The sequence below is a fragment of the Acinonyx jubatus genome, chromosome A1 (assembly GCF_027475565.1).
Source record: "Acinonyx jubatus isolate Ajub_Pintada_27869175 chromosome A1, VMU_Ajub_asm_v1.0, whole genome shotgun sequence".
Lineage (NCBI taxonomy): Eukaryota > Metazoa > Chordata > Mammalia > Carnivora > Felidae > Acinonyx > Acinonyx jubatus.
Window position 1 is genome coordinate 1,440,773 of NC_069380.1, and position 17,117 is coordinate 1,457,889.

The window sequence follows — 17,117 nt, forward strand, 5'->3', positions numbered from 1 at the left end:
GGGCTTCACCAGGCCCTCTGGCCAAGGAGGAGGCTTGTTTGGCCTCTAGGCAGCCCCGGGAGGTCTGGGCTAGGCTCTCCCCGCTCAGGAACTGGAGGCTAGAGCCCGCCCCTGCTGTCCCTCCTCCTCCTCCTCCAGGGACTCTGCAACATCGCTACTTTCCAGACTTCAGAGTCACCCACAAGGTTGAGCGAGGAAGCAGATTTGTTTCCTCTACCTCCATCACTGCATCAGCTGCCGAGGGAGAAAACACCGGTGTCTCAGGTCCCTGGGGGTGCTTGGACCACCACGGCGGTGTTGGGGAAGGGACCAGAAAGGGGCTGGGGCCAAAGAACCAAAGAGAGCCACCCACGACGGGCAAGTACCATTTAGGCATGCCTGAGAAACTCTGTTTGAAAGAACTGCTTTCCATCTAGTTTAGTGTGTGGGGGGGTGGGGGTGGGGTGGGGGGGGTAAACAAACAAAGATGTGCATGAACCTACACACGTGGTTTAGAGAAGAATTACAAAGCACACCTCGCCCCCACCTGCCAACACCGCCATGCTGGTCTTCCTGGCTGCGTCCTCCTCCCTCCCTCCTGGAGGCAAACATCCAGACTTTTGTAGTAACTAGTTCTCTACTTTTAAGATTTGCCATCTATGTTTATGTTCCTGAAGCAGAGTTTGCTTTTTGCCTATCTTCCTCTTCAAAACGGACTCACGCTGTGCATTCTTTTGTGGCTTGCTTCCTTCACTCCACTCGATGCTTTTGAGCTTTACCTGTGTTGTGTGCAGCTGCGGTCTGGCCTCCCTTGTTGACATATAAAATCACAGTTTACTAATCCAACCTACTGCTCACAAATATTTGGGAACATTCTTGTTCCTGGCCCGTGGGGCACGCATCCAAGAGGAGAGCGGCTGTCCTACGGCACACAGAGCTTCGACTCGACTGGATGATGCTAGGTACTTTCCAGGGGGGTTGTACCCGTGCTCATTGCCTCCGGCAGTGTATGTGGGTCCCCGTCGCTCTCGGCAACCTCTCCAACACTTGATGGTGTCACCCTTGCAAGGCGCCGCTAGTCTGCTGGGCTATCCCGCTGTCTCACCAGGTTTCCTATCCGTTTGAAATCATCCTACCAAATGTTCAGCTGGACTGCTAAGGAGACCAAATTAACTGATTCAGTTTACTCAAATGCCAACAAGTTTTACCCCTCTTCGCTTCTGGTAGCAAAGCTTTTAAGTGGGGAGGGGGCAGCAACAAGGAGGCAATGCTACACAAAAGGTCCACAGTAATGTCCGGAACTGTCAAGAAACCGATTGTTGAAAGGACTCCCCCGCCTTCTTCTCCCTCCTCACCCAGCTCTCAGGGCCGGAAGGGTGGCTTTGGGTCCCCTCCCCAGGCTGCCTAAAAGCATTTGCTGTAGCATTCCTGCACCCTGTGAGCTCAGGAATGCTGTGAAGGGCAGCCAGGCAAGAGCTCTGCAGACTCTCCTTCGCCCTCCCTCGGGGTCCAGGTCAACATCCCCAACAGCCTCAAGGAGTGCTTGTCAAGGGACAAGGAGTGCTGTGTCCCTACAGCGCTCAGACTGTAAAGGATGCAAATATGGACGCTACCTGCCACTTGCAATGCTTTTCGCCTCTGCTGTCTTCCTCTAAATACTGTGTTCAGCTGACTTCTGAAGGGCTTCAAAATACCCCAAAAGTGAGCCACCCACGAGTAGTAATTTTTGATCTGTAAGTATGTGAGCTAACAGTGACTCCGACTAAATAAAGCCTTAGAAGGACTCTCCACACTATGGTACCACACGGGGGGCGGGGGCAGCCACACTCTCCGCCAATTCCCAAATGTTCCCCAAAATGACCATCTGTGTCTTATCAGTTACTCTTCATTAGTTGAACAAATGGGAAGAGGGAAAGAGTTTTAATATCTTCTCTTCCTCAGTCCTTCTCTCTGCCCCATCTGGATTTTGAGGTAGATTCTCTAAGTTTGAGTCTTTACCCAGAAGCCAAATGCAGAGAAAACAAATGGTCCTAAGTAGTCATGCAACTGCACTCAGCACTGAGCCAAAGGTTCCCACGAGGGCATTTTGCGGCTCAGAGCGCTTAATTTTGTGGTTAAGCTCCACTCCACCCGGGTCCTTAGTGACATCTGTGGTCTTGATGCTAATATTCTCAATAATAATTACAACTGATAATCACAGTGGCAGAAAGAGGTGCTTGAGTTGGTCATACTGAGCTGACAATCAGTTCCTTGGGAACAGGTGGTAAGCTGCACGCCCGTTTGAAGAGTGAAAGCCTGCCTCACTCCGGCGTGTCTGTGCCTCAACGAACATTCGTCAGTACAGACATCAGCACTTCCCCCATTCTGTGGCGAAATTCTCAAGTCACACGGACAAAGAAAAGCCCCGAGTGGTTGAAAGATTCCAAAAACTCATACAGAGCAACGAACACTAGACCCCTGTTAGTTTAAAATCTGGTTTGCGGGCACCTGGGGGGCTCAACCTGTTGAGCGTCTGATTCTTGATTTCGGCTCAGGTCATGATCTCAGGATCATGGGACCGAGCCCCGTGTCCAGCTCAGAGCTGAGTGTGGAGCCTGCTTGGGATTCTCTCTCTCCCCTTCTCCCCCCACCCCCCTCCCCGCTTGCTCTTTTCCTCTCTCTCTCTCTCTAAAATTAAACCACAGGAGCACCTGGGGGGCTCAGTCAGTTAAGCGTCTGACTTCGGCTCAGGTCATGATCTCACGGTTCATGGGTTTGAGCCCCGCGTCGGGCTCTGTGCCTACAGCTCAGAGCCTGGAGCCTGCTGCGGATTCTGTGTCTCCCTCTCTCTCTCTCTGCCCCTCCCCTGCTCACACTCTGTCTCTGTCTCTGTCTCTCTCCCAAAAAAATAAACATTAAAAAAAAATTAAAAAAAAAAAGAAAGAAAGAAAATGCAAGATACCATGATACAAACTGTAAGTACAAGTAAAGTTTTGGGGATACATCAGGCAGGATCCCACCAGAGAGAGAGAACTCATAGGTTATATACACGTAAAGACATTTATTTTGAGGGACAGGCCTGTGTGATTGAGGGCGCTGATACGTCTGAAATCTGCAGCAGGAGCTAAGGGTGGGAACCTCAGTTCTGCTCTTAAGGCCTTTCAATCGATTGGATGAAGCCTTCCCAGGGGATTGAGAAAAATCTCCTGTACTTAAAGCCAACGGATTATAGAAGTTAAACTAATCACATTTACAAAATATCTTTATAGCAACATCTAGCCTATGTTTGACTGAATATGTGGGCACTCTGGCCGAGCCAACATGGCCCTCACCAGCGGACAGAAGTTCAAGGCATGGTCCTCACCTTCAGATGGCTTGGATCTAGCCTTTGTTTGTGAGGCGGGGAAAGGAGAGAAGACACATCGAATGGCCCGCAGTAGGCAAAAGGGTGATCTGGTTTTCTGGACAAGGAAGAAGAAGGGGTCTGGCAGTACTGAGGCATGAATCTCCTGGGACGACTTCCCCTACTGATTAGCAGCTACACACAGTTATTTTTCCTTCTCGCTGATCGTCCCATTATCATATTAAATTTTGATTGGATTCACGTATTTTTTGCACGCCCTCACTTTCATTTACTTTTCTCATTTTTCTTCATGCCAGCTTTCCTTGTCCACTTCTTTTTTTACTAATCTCCAGCTTCTGCTTTTCTTCTGTTTTGTGCTGCTCTACTTTTCACCATACCCAGACCTGAATTTTCAGGTTTTTCTTGTGCAAACACTGCTTTAACTTGGCTGCTGCCACCATCACCACCAGGAACACAGACACACTTCGGAGGAACCCGCGCTAGGCCATGCACAAGTCCTTCTGCCCCTCCCAATCAGAGCTGTTGAGGCCTCGATCCACTGTCTCAACTGAAAACCAAGAGCCAGAAAAAAGGTTTATCTTAGGAAAATGTCATAGTGAAAAGCAACAAAAAAGGGCACGAAGGGGCCAGTGGGCTTCTTTTATTTTACCAGGACTCTGGTCAGAGAGGCCAAGGAGCAGGGGTTACAGAAAGAGAGCCCACCTCAATCTCTAATTAGAGCAAGGACGGAACAGAGGTAAACCTCAGTGAGCTCCCCGCCTGCAAAGACGTTTCGGGGATGGGCTACACGAGGACAATCACTGACGTGGAAATAACTCAAGTAGGAGCGAGGGGTTCTGGCCTCTCTTTTTTTAGAAACCTCCAACTCAAGTCCCGGTGACTGCTAGAGAAAGTAATACAGATTTTGAAGTGTAAATTAAGAACTATCATGCTGGTTCACAGTTTTTCTCATGAGAAATGAACTAGAACCATGAGTTAGTTCCCTCCGTCCATAGACACGTATATACTTTGGTTTTCTATACTCTTTGACAGGCATTACTTCTCCTTCATGCGACACGAACCTGGCTCTAACCATCCCCACCCGAGCAACCTTCCAGAGAGAAGGCGAGGCAAATGCAAGATTGTAAGTGCTGAGAAACAAAAGCCTGCTAAGTGTGGCCCCACTGCTACTCAAAGGCTCGTAGCCAGCTTTGTGAGCTACTCGGCCTCTTGCCACAACCTACAATTTTTCTTGGAAGCGAGGCATAAACATTCCTGCAGAATGACTCGGGCAAATTTTGCTAACTCGCGGTAGAGCCGACCGAACACCACATCTGGCTGATGCAATAGGACGCTGATTCGTAAAACTCCCAGTGTCCAGAGCCTGCTGAGAGGGTGCTCAGGGGAAAGGAGACGAGGGGGACAAGGCGGACCATACCGGGTAGGTGGTGACAGGTTACCACTTCACAAACCAGGTAAGTTTGTGAGGTCGAGCCCCGCGTCGGGCTCTGTGCCGACGGCTCGGAGCCTGGAGCCTGCTTCGGATTCTGTGTCTCCCTCCCTCTGCCCTTCCCCCACTCGTAGTCTATCTCTCTCCATCTCTGAAAAATGAATGAACGTTAAAAAAATTTTTTAATGAAATGTCAGGAAGCCATTAAAAATGGAAACTCAAGAAGTACTCTTAATAGAAACTAGACAGGAACACAGAAAAATAAAAGCAGTTGACTGCTTTAGGGTAGGGGAAACGTAAGTGGTATTTTTTCCCTTTGAATATTCTTCAAATTCAAGTGTTTAAATGGAACCAAACAAAAAACAGGAAGGAGAAAGACAGGAAAGACTTTGTCCTAATACAAGGGATGCTGAAGAACTCTTTAGGCCCCAGGGAGCAATAATTCCCTGGTGTGTCTTTTCCTACTGTGCTGTGCTTATAACAATGCTTTCAGGAAGAAAAACAGTAGTATTTTTTTTAATGTTTGTTTATTTATTTATTTATTTTAATTGTTATTTATCTTCGAGACAGAGACAGAGCAAGAGCAGGAGAGGGGAAGAGAGAGAGAAGGAGACACAGAATCTGAAGCAGGCTCCAGGCTCTGAGCTGTCGGCACAGAGCCCGACCTGGTGTCACACTCACAAACCGCAAGGTCATGACCTGAGCCAAAGTCGGACAGTTAACCGACTGAGCCACCCAGGCGCCCCGTCAATAGTATTAAAGATTCTGAAAGAAAAGGAAGAGACTTGACCTGAGAACAAACACAGCAGAAGGAATCCCCCCTTCTGTGCAAACGTTAAGTGTGCAAGGGCAGTGGTCCTCAGGGGAAAAAGTGTTCACAAAGAGGTTTGTGAACACAGAGGAGTGTACGTGCCCCATCCAGGACCAGAAACACAGCCCAGGCCCGTCTCTGCCTGCCCCTCCTTTGCAATTCCAGCCGTTTCCTGCTCCCATGTCCCCGGTCACAGGCTGGCCTCCTGCCCAGCGTCTGCCTGCCCCTCACGAAGGAGGCCGGGTGACAAGGCTGCACAGTTTGTCACCTGCATCCTCCCTTCTCCACCTTCTCTCTTGGGGTCCCCCTCCCCCCTTCTCTCCTCCATTCTCCCCTCTATTCCACTGTCTGTTAACTTTCCAGCTCACACTGGTGGAGCTGAGATCCAGCATGTGTCCTGACTGATTACCTGATGGCGATGATAAGTAGGGTAAGAGCATTTTCGTTGAGTTTTTTTTTAAGGGTTGTTAAAGTACTAGCATTGAAGCTTTTACTTCAAACACTATTAAAGTAATCCAGGCATGCCAAGCAGGTTGTTAAAAAATGGAGTATGTGGTTGATGTTTTCATTATGTTTGTCTGTTAATAGGTCTGGAGGTGTCTCTAAAGTAAATGAGTGGGAGCTCTCCTTTCATTAGGGCTCTGCTGCTTGCCAATGTGGCTGCTCAAAGCAACCTCCCATAAAACAGTAAATAAATCCTATCATAAAAACCGTCGACTTCTTACAGACCATCGTGACTAGAAGGAATTCTAATTAACTGATGAGTCCCAGCCAGCAAATAAAGCTTTCAGAGGAAAGAAAACTCCAGTTTCCTCAGTGGCTTCCGTCTTCCCTGGACTGCTCTGGAGAGAAGGCATCCCAACCTACGAAGCTTCTTCAGTGTGTCCACGGCTGACTCCGAGACGCTCATGATGTCAGACAGAAGCTCGGGAGAGTGGAGACGGCCGGAGCTCCACGCACAGGGGGGCCCACGGCCCCCCACTCCCACATGCTCCGAGATGTCGCCCTGCATTGGGCTCTGCTTGAGGTTCTCTCCTTCTCCCTCTGCCCCTCCCCCACTTGCACACACACCCGCGTTCTCTCTCTCTCTCTCTAAGTAAACAAACAAACAAACAAACAAACACTTGCTGAGTCATGGGTGTGGCTTCTGGTACAGTCCTGGGGCATAGCCTTAGTGTCCTTTGAGGGCTGCAATATGGATGGAAAGCACTGCCTTCTCCTGGGATCTCTGAACAAGCCACTGCTAGGAAGCTCTCTGAATTTAAGCCAAGGTGAAAGCAGGTCTCAACCAATCTGGAAAATGGTCCTGGTAAAGGAGGTGATGCACATGCTCCAAAGGCCCTGCACTCCCAATACATGCCAGCAAGTCCCATTGAGAAAGGGAACGGAGCCCAAGAAAACGACAGTTGTGACAGATCCGTGACCACCTTTGGGAAAACTTTACGGGGTACAAGAGCTAAGAGAAAGCCAAGAGAGCTGTTCAATGTCTTTGGGTGACGAGCTTGCTGCCACAGAGAGGCTCTGGAAGGCAAAAAGGTAGGCCAGGAGGCCACAGGGACAGTGGACCCAGGGCGTGCGAATGAGGTGGAAAGGTGTGCGTGCTTCAGGTGCTGGAGGGGTGGGAGACCGTTCCTTCAGCCTCATCAATACCGAGGTCTGGGCTCTATTCGCAAGAGGTCAAACAAAAATGCAGAAATGGCAGAAAAATGTCTTAAGAAAAAGTTCTGCTGGGCGAATTTTGCCCTGGTGAGAAAGTTAAAAGAAATGCACAGAACAGGCCACACTGCGGAAGGGAAGCTGGAGGACCCCGTGCACGCTGTGCCTGAAGCCGAGTGGATGAGCACAAAAGAAGGAAGGACAGTGCGAGGCAGGCGAGGGCATGGCAAGACCCAGGGCAGGACGGGAAATGAGAGGGAACCTTCCTGTGTGAGGCCAGGAGACCAGCCCAAGGCTGGTCGCTGAAGGGAGGCCCAGGCCAGGAATGAACTAGGCAGAGAGAGGTGGTGTCACTTCTGGAAGGACACGAGGCCCAGGGCAGGAGGCAGAAGTTCCCGGACCCCACCCTCGGCCAATAGGACTGCTGCAGGCCGGTTCCTTTCAACCACAAGGAGGTTCAGTCAGACTCTTTATCCATTATCATTTTAATTTAAAACAAAAAAAACTAAAATTTTCAGTTTGAATTTTAAAACACATACGATGTAGAAAGCCCTACGGTTGAGGGTGTGGCACAGAGGGCAGGACCCTGGGTCTTTCTGGGCTCCTTTAGTTTCCCTCTGCATGACCGCCTTCTACGTGACTCTTCTTGCCAGGTACAGAGGCAGATGTCGTCAATGTCTGAACCGTAATATTTTGCTCAATCAAGCCTCAGCTTTTTCCTGCTGGACACATTCCAGGTGAGCTGTAGCCTGGAGCAGTCCACAGCATTTCCAACACCTTCCCTCCAAAGAAAAATCGCTCACACAACCCCACCTTCCAACTGCCTGGAAGCCACTGCTTTGAACATGCTTTCTCTTGTCCAGCCTCTCAAGCCACAAGACTACGGCTGCCTTTCCTGGTCCCAGAGCCTGCGGAACAAGGGACAGCCTGATTCTGCTCTATTTTCTTCTTTTCGGCCTTGCTTCCCTGTCTTGTACTGCTTTTCTTCCAGAGAGAAGGCTGAGGGATTGGCAGGGAATGAACATACTTGGTCACAGGGGGACATTTATGGAAAAGAGCCATCAGTGAAACTACGGGTGTCCCCAGGCTGCCAAGAAACTATAGGCCACGGACATATGGCTTCCCACGCAGAATGCTGGACGTGTGGGAAGTAAAGTTCCTGAGAATTAATGTGAACTTGGAGAATGGAACCTACACTGATATTGGTCTATAAAAGGAGGGCAGAAATCCGATGACTGGCCACTTCCCCATGATCACAGCACATGTGAGACATGTACAAGGTAGTTATAGTAGAACACTTACGATCTGGGGCCATCTTTCCCCATTAGTTCCCCTGTGTGTCTCTCATTCCGTAGAAAAAGCTTGCTGTACGTTCTCAACGAAGCAGTTCACGACAAGGCAGGCTGCTCGTTCAGCTGGCCGCCAACACAAGACCAGGAGCACAGGTCACGGGTGCACCTGGTTTGCAAACACCGGGATGCTGCTCCATTCGGTGTCACTCCTGGAGAGACATGCCTCTGTTCCCACAGGCCCATGACTAGTAAGAGGAAAACCTGGCCACAGTTTGCATCCCTGCTCCGGAAATCAAAAGGCTACAGGCCGGTGCGGATGCTACGTGTGTGGCCAGCACAACGATGACGCCGTCTGGACATCCATGCCTGAGCCACGGGGAAGGCCAGCTTCGATCTGGAGTGACCACTTCCAACTCCCGGGCAGTCACGGCCCAGCATTCTTTTCCTCCGATGTGTGTGCGTTTTCATTAAAAGTGAATTAAATCCTTTTCTTAAGTTGACTTTCACATAACTTCTGGGATAACCAGAGGTATTCACTGTCACAAAACTAGGACTGGAAATCATAACTTATAAAGTGACCAGGTGACAGTCTCTCCACTAAGCAGAAGCTGCATGTTTATCTACCGTGAGCCTGAGTCAGATATAGAGCATCAGACACAGGAAAACATGGAAGGAGAAAAGACAAATAAAAACGACAGCAGAATACACTATTTCTCTCTAAAATTAAGACTGCATCAACTGAAAGTTAAATTCGTATTTAATGTTCTGTTAAGGAAGAAAAATGCCGCCCATAAAACTAAGATGTTAAAATGTAAACATCTTAAGATAAAAAGTTCATCTTAAAACAGATGAAATACAACCCATCAAGACTGTGAGGCCAGGGTCTCCCTGGGAGGGAGCGACGGCTTCTCCGACTTCGGGCAGCATACTCAGGTCTGCAGAGTTTATTAGAATACAGAGTCTGGTTCTGCAGGTCCGGAGTGGGATCTCAGACGGTGCATTCCTAACAGGCTCCCGGGTGAGGCCCTGCTGCCTTCCGGGAGCCCCCCTTGGGTAGCCAGGATGTGAGTTTTTCAGCTCAGAGCCAACACACTGGTGGCAGCTGTGGCATCCAAAAACATTACGCCGGATTCAGGGAATCAGAAACTCTGTCATCGTTACTGTCACAACAACCCATAGCACTTACTAAACCATTACCATATGCCAGGCATGTCCTAAGCCCCTTACATACATAACCCCATCCAATCCTCATCACATCCCGATGAGAAACAGATTCACTTACAGGTGCAGACACTGAAGCACAAGGAGTGACACAGCTTTGAATCCCCACCAGACTGCGCAACGTGGATCAGATCACCTAACCTCTTGAGCCAGTGTCTTAATCTGTAAGGGCAAAAATAACAATGCACCTCTCATGGTTTTAAGATGGGACGATCTGAAAATATCTGTAAACCATGAAAAATATAAAGGAAAGTGCTTTGTAAACTTTTAAATACCATACAAACTGAAGTCACTGATGAGTAAATGATCCTCAGGGGTTTGCTGGACTGACTCCTCATTCCTGTGTTAGAATCTCAATAATTAAATTCCACAGAAAACCCTCAATGCGTTTATCACAAAAAGTTTCCTCTGTTAATTTTACTACATGAGATCTGAGATATACTTTATTAACTGCACAATTCTTCGTAACAGGAATTAGATTCAGATCCCATAAACTATACCTACCTGGCAAGAAAACAAGAACTGAATTTTTGCAGCCCAGTGCATGAGGAACAGAAATTCAGCCTCACGATTACATTGCTCAGAAGGGTGAATAAAACCCAAGATAAGCAATTTCCAAAGCTCATTACCAACACATTCCAACAGGCTGAGAATCTGCTGATGGCTTCGTGATTCACTCCAGCTCACCTCCACCTACCCTACCTGGATGGGGCAAGAATTTATGGGCAGTACAAGCTCAGCTATTGTCTGGGAGAGGGTTTATCATCACAACACAACTTCCTTTATTGTGATCATTAGCTTAAGAGTACGGACTTGAAATCACATTCCTGGCCAACAGGATCTTGTCCCCCAGTGACCTAATCTTGGGCTACGAGACTATAGCCAGATTTGTCCTTCTGGCATTTCCAAGCCTATGAGGGCTGCTCCCCCCCAATTCTGAGCCAAACTGGAAGAGGAGGAATGGGGTGGGCGTCTGTGAGACAATACAACAGAACCCAGCAACCTTGTTCCCTTATATACCTCGCTCCCATCTTGTTCCCAGACAGCCCTTGTCCTTGCCGAGCATACATGGCTGTGTGGGGACAGACAAAATCAGAGGCGATGACAGGACAGTATGTCATGATCTAGGCTGCCGTGAAGACAAGGTGTGTCTTATTCCCAGCACTTTCTCTTTCTGACCTGGAAATGGTGCCTGCAGCTCCTCTCCCCCTTCTCGAATGGACAGGCCTCCACAGGAGCCTCCCTTACCTTTTTCCGCCCCACCTTTCTTAGAATTTCTCCTCCACGCTTGGCTGCAAGTACTAAAACATGCCCTCCAGTTGGTGAATGAAACTGAAAACGGGAACACTATAAAGAAAATCGATGAAACAAAAAGCGGCTTCTTCAAAATAATCAGTAAAATTAACAAAGCTCTAGCAAGACTGACAAGGATACAAAGAGAGTGGACACAAATGCCCCACATCAGGAACAAAACCAGGGATATCACTACAGACCCTGCCAACAACTTTATGCTCATGAACTCAACAACTCAGAAGAAACGGAACAATTTCTTAAAAACCACAAACCACCAAACTCAACCAAGATGAAACAGAGAGCCTGAATGGTTCTTATAACCATTAAAGAATCTGAACTTGTAATTAAAAACCTCCTGGAAGGATGCCTCGGTGGCTCAGGCAGCTGAGCGCCCGCCTCTTAATTTTGTCTCAGGTCACAATCCCAGGGTCGTGGGATCGAGCCCCGCATCGGGTTCCAAGCTCAGTGTGAAGCCTGCTTGAGATTCTCTCTCTCCCCCCACTCTCACAAGTAAAATAAATAAATAAATACATACATACCTACCTCCTGGAAAAGAGGTTTTTCTCCAGGCCCAGGTGGTTTCACTGGAGAATTCTACCAAACATTTAAAGAAGAATTAACGAAAATGTTATAATCTCCTCCAGAAAATAGACGGAGAGAAAACTTCCCATTTTATGCATTATTACCTTGATATCTAATACAGTGTTACCTTGATATCAAAATCAAATATAGTAAAAGAGAGAGAAGAAGGAAAACTACAAGCTAATGTTTCCTCTGAACTTAGATGCAACAAAACAGAAGCGAACTGGCCCCAGCAACGTCTAGAAAGAATTACACATCTAGTGGTATTTATTCTAGGTCTGCAAGGCTGGTCCAACATGGGAAAATCGACCGATGTAACCTACCAGGTCGACAAAATTAGCAAGTGGCGGAACAGCACCCTTCTGCTCCCCTGACGTCCACGTTAAGGCACCGCCATGGCTAAGTGGAAATGCGAGCCATCCTTCTGGCCAGGTGCCCTGCCTGTCCCACTCTAGCTCACACCCCAACTTGTGGGTAGGACCCCTGGAAATTCACACCTGGATCTGACTTGTGCAGAGCTGTTGACACACAGACAGCAAGGAACAGTATTCCTCCACCCGCCCACTGATGCAGAACCCCGGAAGCCAGGACAGCAGCATCTGGGCCCACGTCTACGCAAGGCGTCCTAGTGCTCTGCAGCCGAGTCACCTTACAGCCCTCGGACCTAAACAGCCAGCCCTAGCTCTGCCAAATCTCAACTCGCTCTGCGAATGCAGAAGGCACGAGACTGAAGCAGCCATAGTGTCCTTGAGTAAGTAAGGCGGCCCTGCTCGTCTGCGCTCACTGTGTTCGCTGCCAGAAGGCTGGGGCCCCGGCCCACGTGTGATCCCACTCCCGGGTGAGAACGTCTTTGAAAGAAAAACTCTGCAAGGCCTTTGGATCTTTTGAACTTAAAATGTATGAAAATCTCCAGTTTTCACTGTAACATTTCCCCAATTCATCTGCTTTTTATACCGAAGTTGCCCTTAAATGTTTTGAAGTACACTTGGAACACCCTAAAATCTAAATTCAAGTTCAAGTGGCTCTGACGCGGTGAGTCAAAGGGGCGTCATTTGGCCCCAGCCCTGACGGGGCCCAGCACACGCGTGCAGATTTGCACAGGTGAAGGTGGGGCTCGGGAGGGGTTTGCTCGCCTTGTCTGCCCCTCAGGATCTTAGGTGGAAACAGACCACAGGCGGCACAGGTTTTCTTTCAAGAAATTCATGTTATCAAGTCAAGACTACTCAGGCCACCCCGCCTAATGGGCACAAATGTTGATCCACTAATCCCAGGAGGAGGCAGGAGGAATGTGCCTTTTGTGTGTCTGCTGGGGTGCACCGTTGAGAACCCAGCGGAGGATCCCGTGGCTGCTTGTTACGTGGCCGGGGGGGAGTTCTCTCACGGCATGGCTCTGACTCTGCTAAGCCCAGAGCCTAAGGAAAGCAGGGCTCCTGCGGGGTGTTCAGAGCCCACGCCCGTGGCTCCTCTGCCCTCAGAAGTAACTGCTTCAGGAGTGGACGCACGGCCGGTGTGCTACTGGCCCTCCCACGTGTGGGAGGCCGACAAAGTAGCGGTCTCTGGGCAGCAACGGTTAAGAGCAGGTACAACACGGGCGACCCCACCCCCTCGGAGGTTCCCTCTGCGAGCCCCCGTCCCACACCTGGACCACTTCACCTGTCACCACAGAGCTCAGGGATGCCCGTCACCCTATTCACAACCTGGAGAGAGGGACCTACAGTTTCTAGACCCACCTTAATTCTGTCTGCAAATCATCTTTATTTTCTAGAACAGACTGATCTCCTGGACATTCACCAAGGAAAACTCTTGAGGTTCTATTCACACTTTGTCATGTCTGTAGCCTCTTCGCAATTTGTCACAAACTGTATCCTGCTGGACTGTAGCACATGGTGCCTCATGGAGACTCCAGGTACGTGAGTGCCACTGCAGCCAACAACAGACACACGCAGGACTCTCCGGCATGAGACCCAAGAGTGAGAACGTTCCTGCAAGTCGGTAACATGACCACGCCCAGTCTGCCATCGGCCGCCAGAGACGGGACAATCTAAAGGGGGGCGGACGAAATGAGGCGGTAGAGCAGCCACATTCAGTAACTCCTCCAGCCCTCCCTCTGTGTCTGGCCAGTAAAGGGGAGAACTGGAATCCTCCACGGCTCCTCCAAGGGGAGCGCTGCCACCCTCCACCGACCTGCCAAACTTGGGAGCTTCCCAACTACCCCCGGTTCTGCTTTGGGGTCAACACACAGAGGATCCTCTGTGTGTGACTCCCACCTAATTCCTCTGCCCCAGAACCTCCGGGTTTTCCCTTGAGCGGGCTCACATCCTTCTGACTGGAGAAAGCAAGATTCAGCTCAGGGCTTTTCTTTACCCCTTTGGGCCTACGTTACTTTACAAAAAAAGGCAAAAACTGCCTTAAAACCTCTCTGCGTTTCACTGTAACACTGAACTTTTCTGGTGGTCTATTGAAGTGTTCCAGACAAGTGGAAATGATGTAAAAACAGCTCCGAGGAAGTGCTTTCAGTTCAGTGTGGCTTTAAATATTCTACTACTGATACTCAAAGAACATTCTACAATTATTAGGAAGTTAAAACTACGAACTTAACAGTGAAAATCCCAACAAGGACACAGGATTGCAGCTACTGTGTGGCAACTGGACACGGCAGTCAGGACAGATGATGAATCTAACAGGGACGGGGCAGAATGCCGTAACCAGGAAGCAGGAGGGTCACATACATCACGCGCTGGGCAGCTAAAATACAATGCCCACAGGCCGGCCCCCTTCTTCCCGTGTCAGGCTGGGATTGGCGGGCTCCCATAGGAGCTCTGGGCCTATTCCAGGAACAGACAACTCAGCCCAAGCTTCGTTCCCCTTGCCTTGCGTACCCGGATAGACCCTTGCTCGCTCCACCATGTTTCTGCAACATGAATATGGACAGTGTTGTTCACCCATGTAGAAGCTGAGGAAGCATCAACAAGCAACTGGATGGAAAACAGACAGTCTGAGCCCAAGACCCCTGGACTCTTCACTGCAAGTCCTGGGGCTGCTCCAAGGTCTATCCTGCCTGGAACCAGGTCCTTCGTACAAATGTAGAAGCGGGGTGTAGAGCTTTGTACAAATGTATGCAGCGAGGTGATTTCTAAAGTCACACGTAAAATCGTTTGGGGCATCTGGGTGGCTTAGTCAGTTAAGCGTCGGACTTTGACTCAGGCCATAATCTCACAGTCTGTGAGTTCAAGCCCTGCATCAGGCTCTGTGCTGACAGCTCGGAGCCTGGAGCCTGCTTTGGATTCTGTGTCTCCCTCTCTCTCTGCCCCTCCCCTGCTCACATTCTGTCTCTCTCTCAAAAATAAATAAACATTAAAAAAATTAAGAATAAATAAATAAAGTCACATGTAAAATCTTTTAATGAAAGGACAGGGTTAAGTGTGTGTGCATAACTTCCTATTTATATTTAAGATAAGCATAGCGCTAACAAGTTTAAGGATTACCCATTGTTTCTTCCTCAAGCTCTTGAAATAAACTGGGTTCCTTTAGAGGATACAAGTTTACTCAAAATCCAGTTTTTCCCTCTTGAAAAATTATAACACTGGGGGAAAACCTGACCCTGTGAGAAAACGCAGTATTGTCACACAGAGATAATTCTGTGGTAATGATACGAAAGGGCAGGAAGCAGAGAAGTCTATCATCAGGTGTGAATATCAAATGACTTACTGTAACAGGAATCTCTGAAACATACAATGAACTGCCACATTACATTTTATTTTCCTTGCCTGTTGACTGAACCTGAGAGAAGAGCTTGCCCTCAGTCCCCAGAGCAGGACAGGCAGGACTGAGCGCTGACCTTCCCACCCCGCCATGCGGCCCCAGGACATGCGGCTACCCTTCCCCTCCAACAGCCAGAGGCTGGAAGCAGCCCACGCACCTCCACCAGCCGCCAGGCCTCGCTGATGACGGCATACTGGAGGCGATTCAGGACAAAGCCATCCATCTCCTTCAAGACTCTGACTGGGGACTGTCCGATCTTCCGCATCAGGGCGTGGGTTCTGTCCACCGTCGCAGGGGCCGTCTCTGGGTGTGGGACCAGCTCAACCAATGGCACGTAATACGGTGGATTTACCTTACGGGAGAGACAGGAGGGGAGAAGAGTCAGAAGACAGCCCTGGAGCCGGGGCGCTGTTCTCGCAGACTGCTTGCCTATCCTGAATGGTCAGATGGGACAGGTTTGTCTGCGGAAGGGCCACTTTAGATTCAGCATCTGATGACAAGAAACTTGAAATATAAAGTAGTCCACAAAGGAGGGAAAGAAAAAACCTGAGCACAAAAATCTGTGTGTTTTATTTATTGAAAACTCCTAACTAGCACATGAGGCTGAAATTTGGAGGTGCAGATGACCATCCTATGCTTTCAGGGCTAATCTCCAGACCCCTGGCCTCCCCCAGGATTTCTCAGCTACCCACTGTCTAGACTTCATGGGCTTTCACCCAGCCCCAGCCCTCCTCCAGACCCACATTCCAAAACCCTCACTGCGGGGTCTTGCTTATTCTACTGTGTCAGGGTTAAAATTGAGAGCATCTTCCCAAAACTTGGTATTTCCTTAACGTGTCCGTGTTGAGCCCCAAACGTGTCCCGCCAGTCAAATCTCACCTACACAGAGGTCATGCAGCATCAGAACACTACCGCAGCCTTGACGTCGTGACACGGCCCAAGGTGGGAAGGGTTGGTCCACGATGAGCGGGCCCAGGTGGAAATGCCTGCCTAGCCCAGCATTTACACTTTGTGCTCTGGGTTTCTTGGTTTATTTTTTTATTTTTGTCTTTTGTTTGTTTCTTCGTTTATTTTGAGAAACTGTTCTTGAAGAGTCCCAAAGAGGATTATCCTCGGTCCAAAGAAAAGGCTGCTTTGTAGAACCAGATTAACCTCACCATTAAAAGCCAAATGCACTGCAGTAAACTGTATGCCAAATACTTGTAAGTAATTTTTCCTCAATATATAGAGGAAAATTGATAGAATCTTACAGTCACTAAATAACTACAAGAAGCATCTTTTTTTTTTTTTTTTTTTAAGGTAGGTTCCATACCCAAGATCAAGACCTGAGCTGAGATCAAGAGTCAGATGCTTAACTGACTGAGCCACCAGGAAGTCCAAGAAGCATCCATTTTAAAATGACTTCTACAGGGGTGCCTGGGTGGCTCAGTCGGTTAAGCATCCCAACTTTGGCTCTGGTCATGATCTCACGGTCCGTGAGTTCGAGCCCCGCGTCGGGCTCTGTGCTGACAGCTCAGAGCCTGGAGCCTGCTTCGGACTCTGTGTCTCCCTCTGTCTCTGCCCCTCCCCTGCTCACCCTCTGTTTCTGTGTGCGTTTGTGTGTCTCAAATAAACCTTTTTTAAAAATTTAAAAATACATACATACATACATACAATGACTTCTACAGAAAAGGGAAAGAAAACCTTCCTTCTCCTAGGACACTGCTTAGGAGGGGCCTCTGGTCCACAAACAGCTTAGCTTCGGAGGTT

General features: G+C 49.0%; 1 protein-coding gene across 2 annotated transcripts in view; it reads right to left on the reverse strand.

The window, feature by feature from the left end:
* The window catches only part of CRYL1 (crystallin lambda 1), a 128,638-nt gene that overhangs the window by 9,537 nt on the left and 101,984 nt on the right, over positions 1 to 17,117 (reverse strand). For both annotated transcript variants that reach the window (XM_053205423.1, XM_015077739.3), the window contains one exon: positions 15,526 to 15,720. In XM_053205423.1, the coding sequence (XP_053061398.1) occupies positions 15,526 to 15,720 (195 nt within the window). The remainder of the gene's footprint in view (positions 1 to 15,525; positions 15,721 to 17,117) is intronic.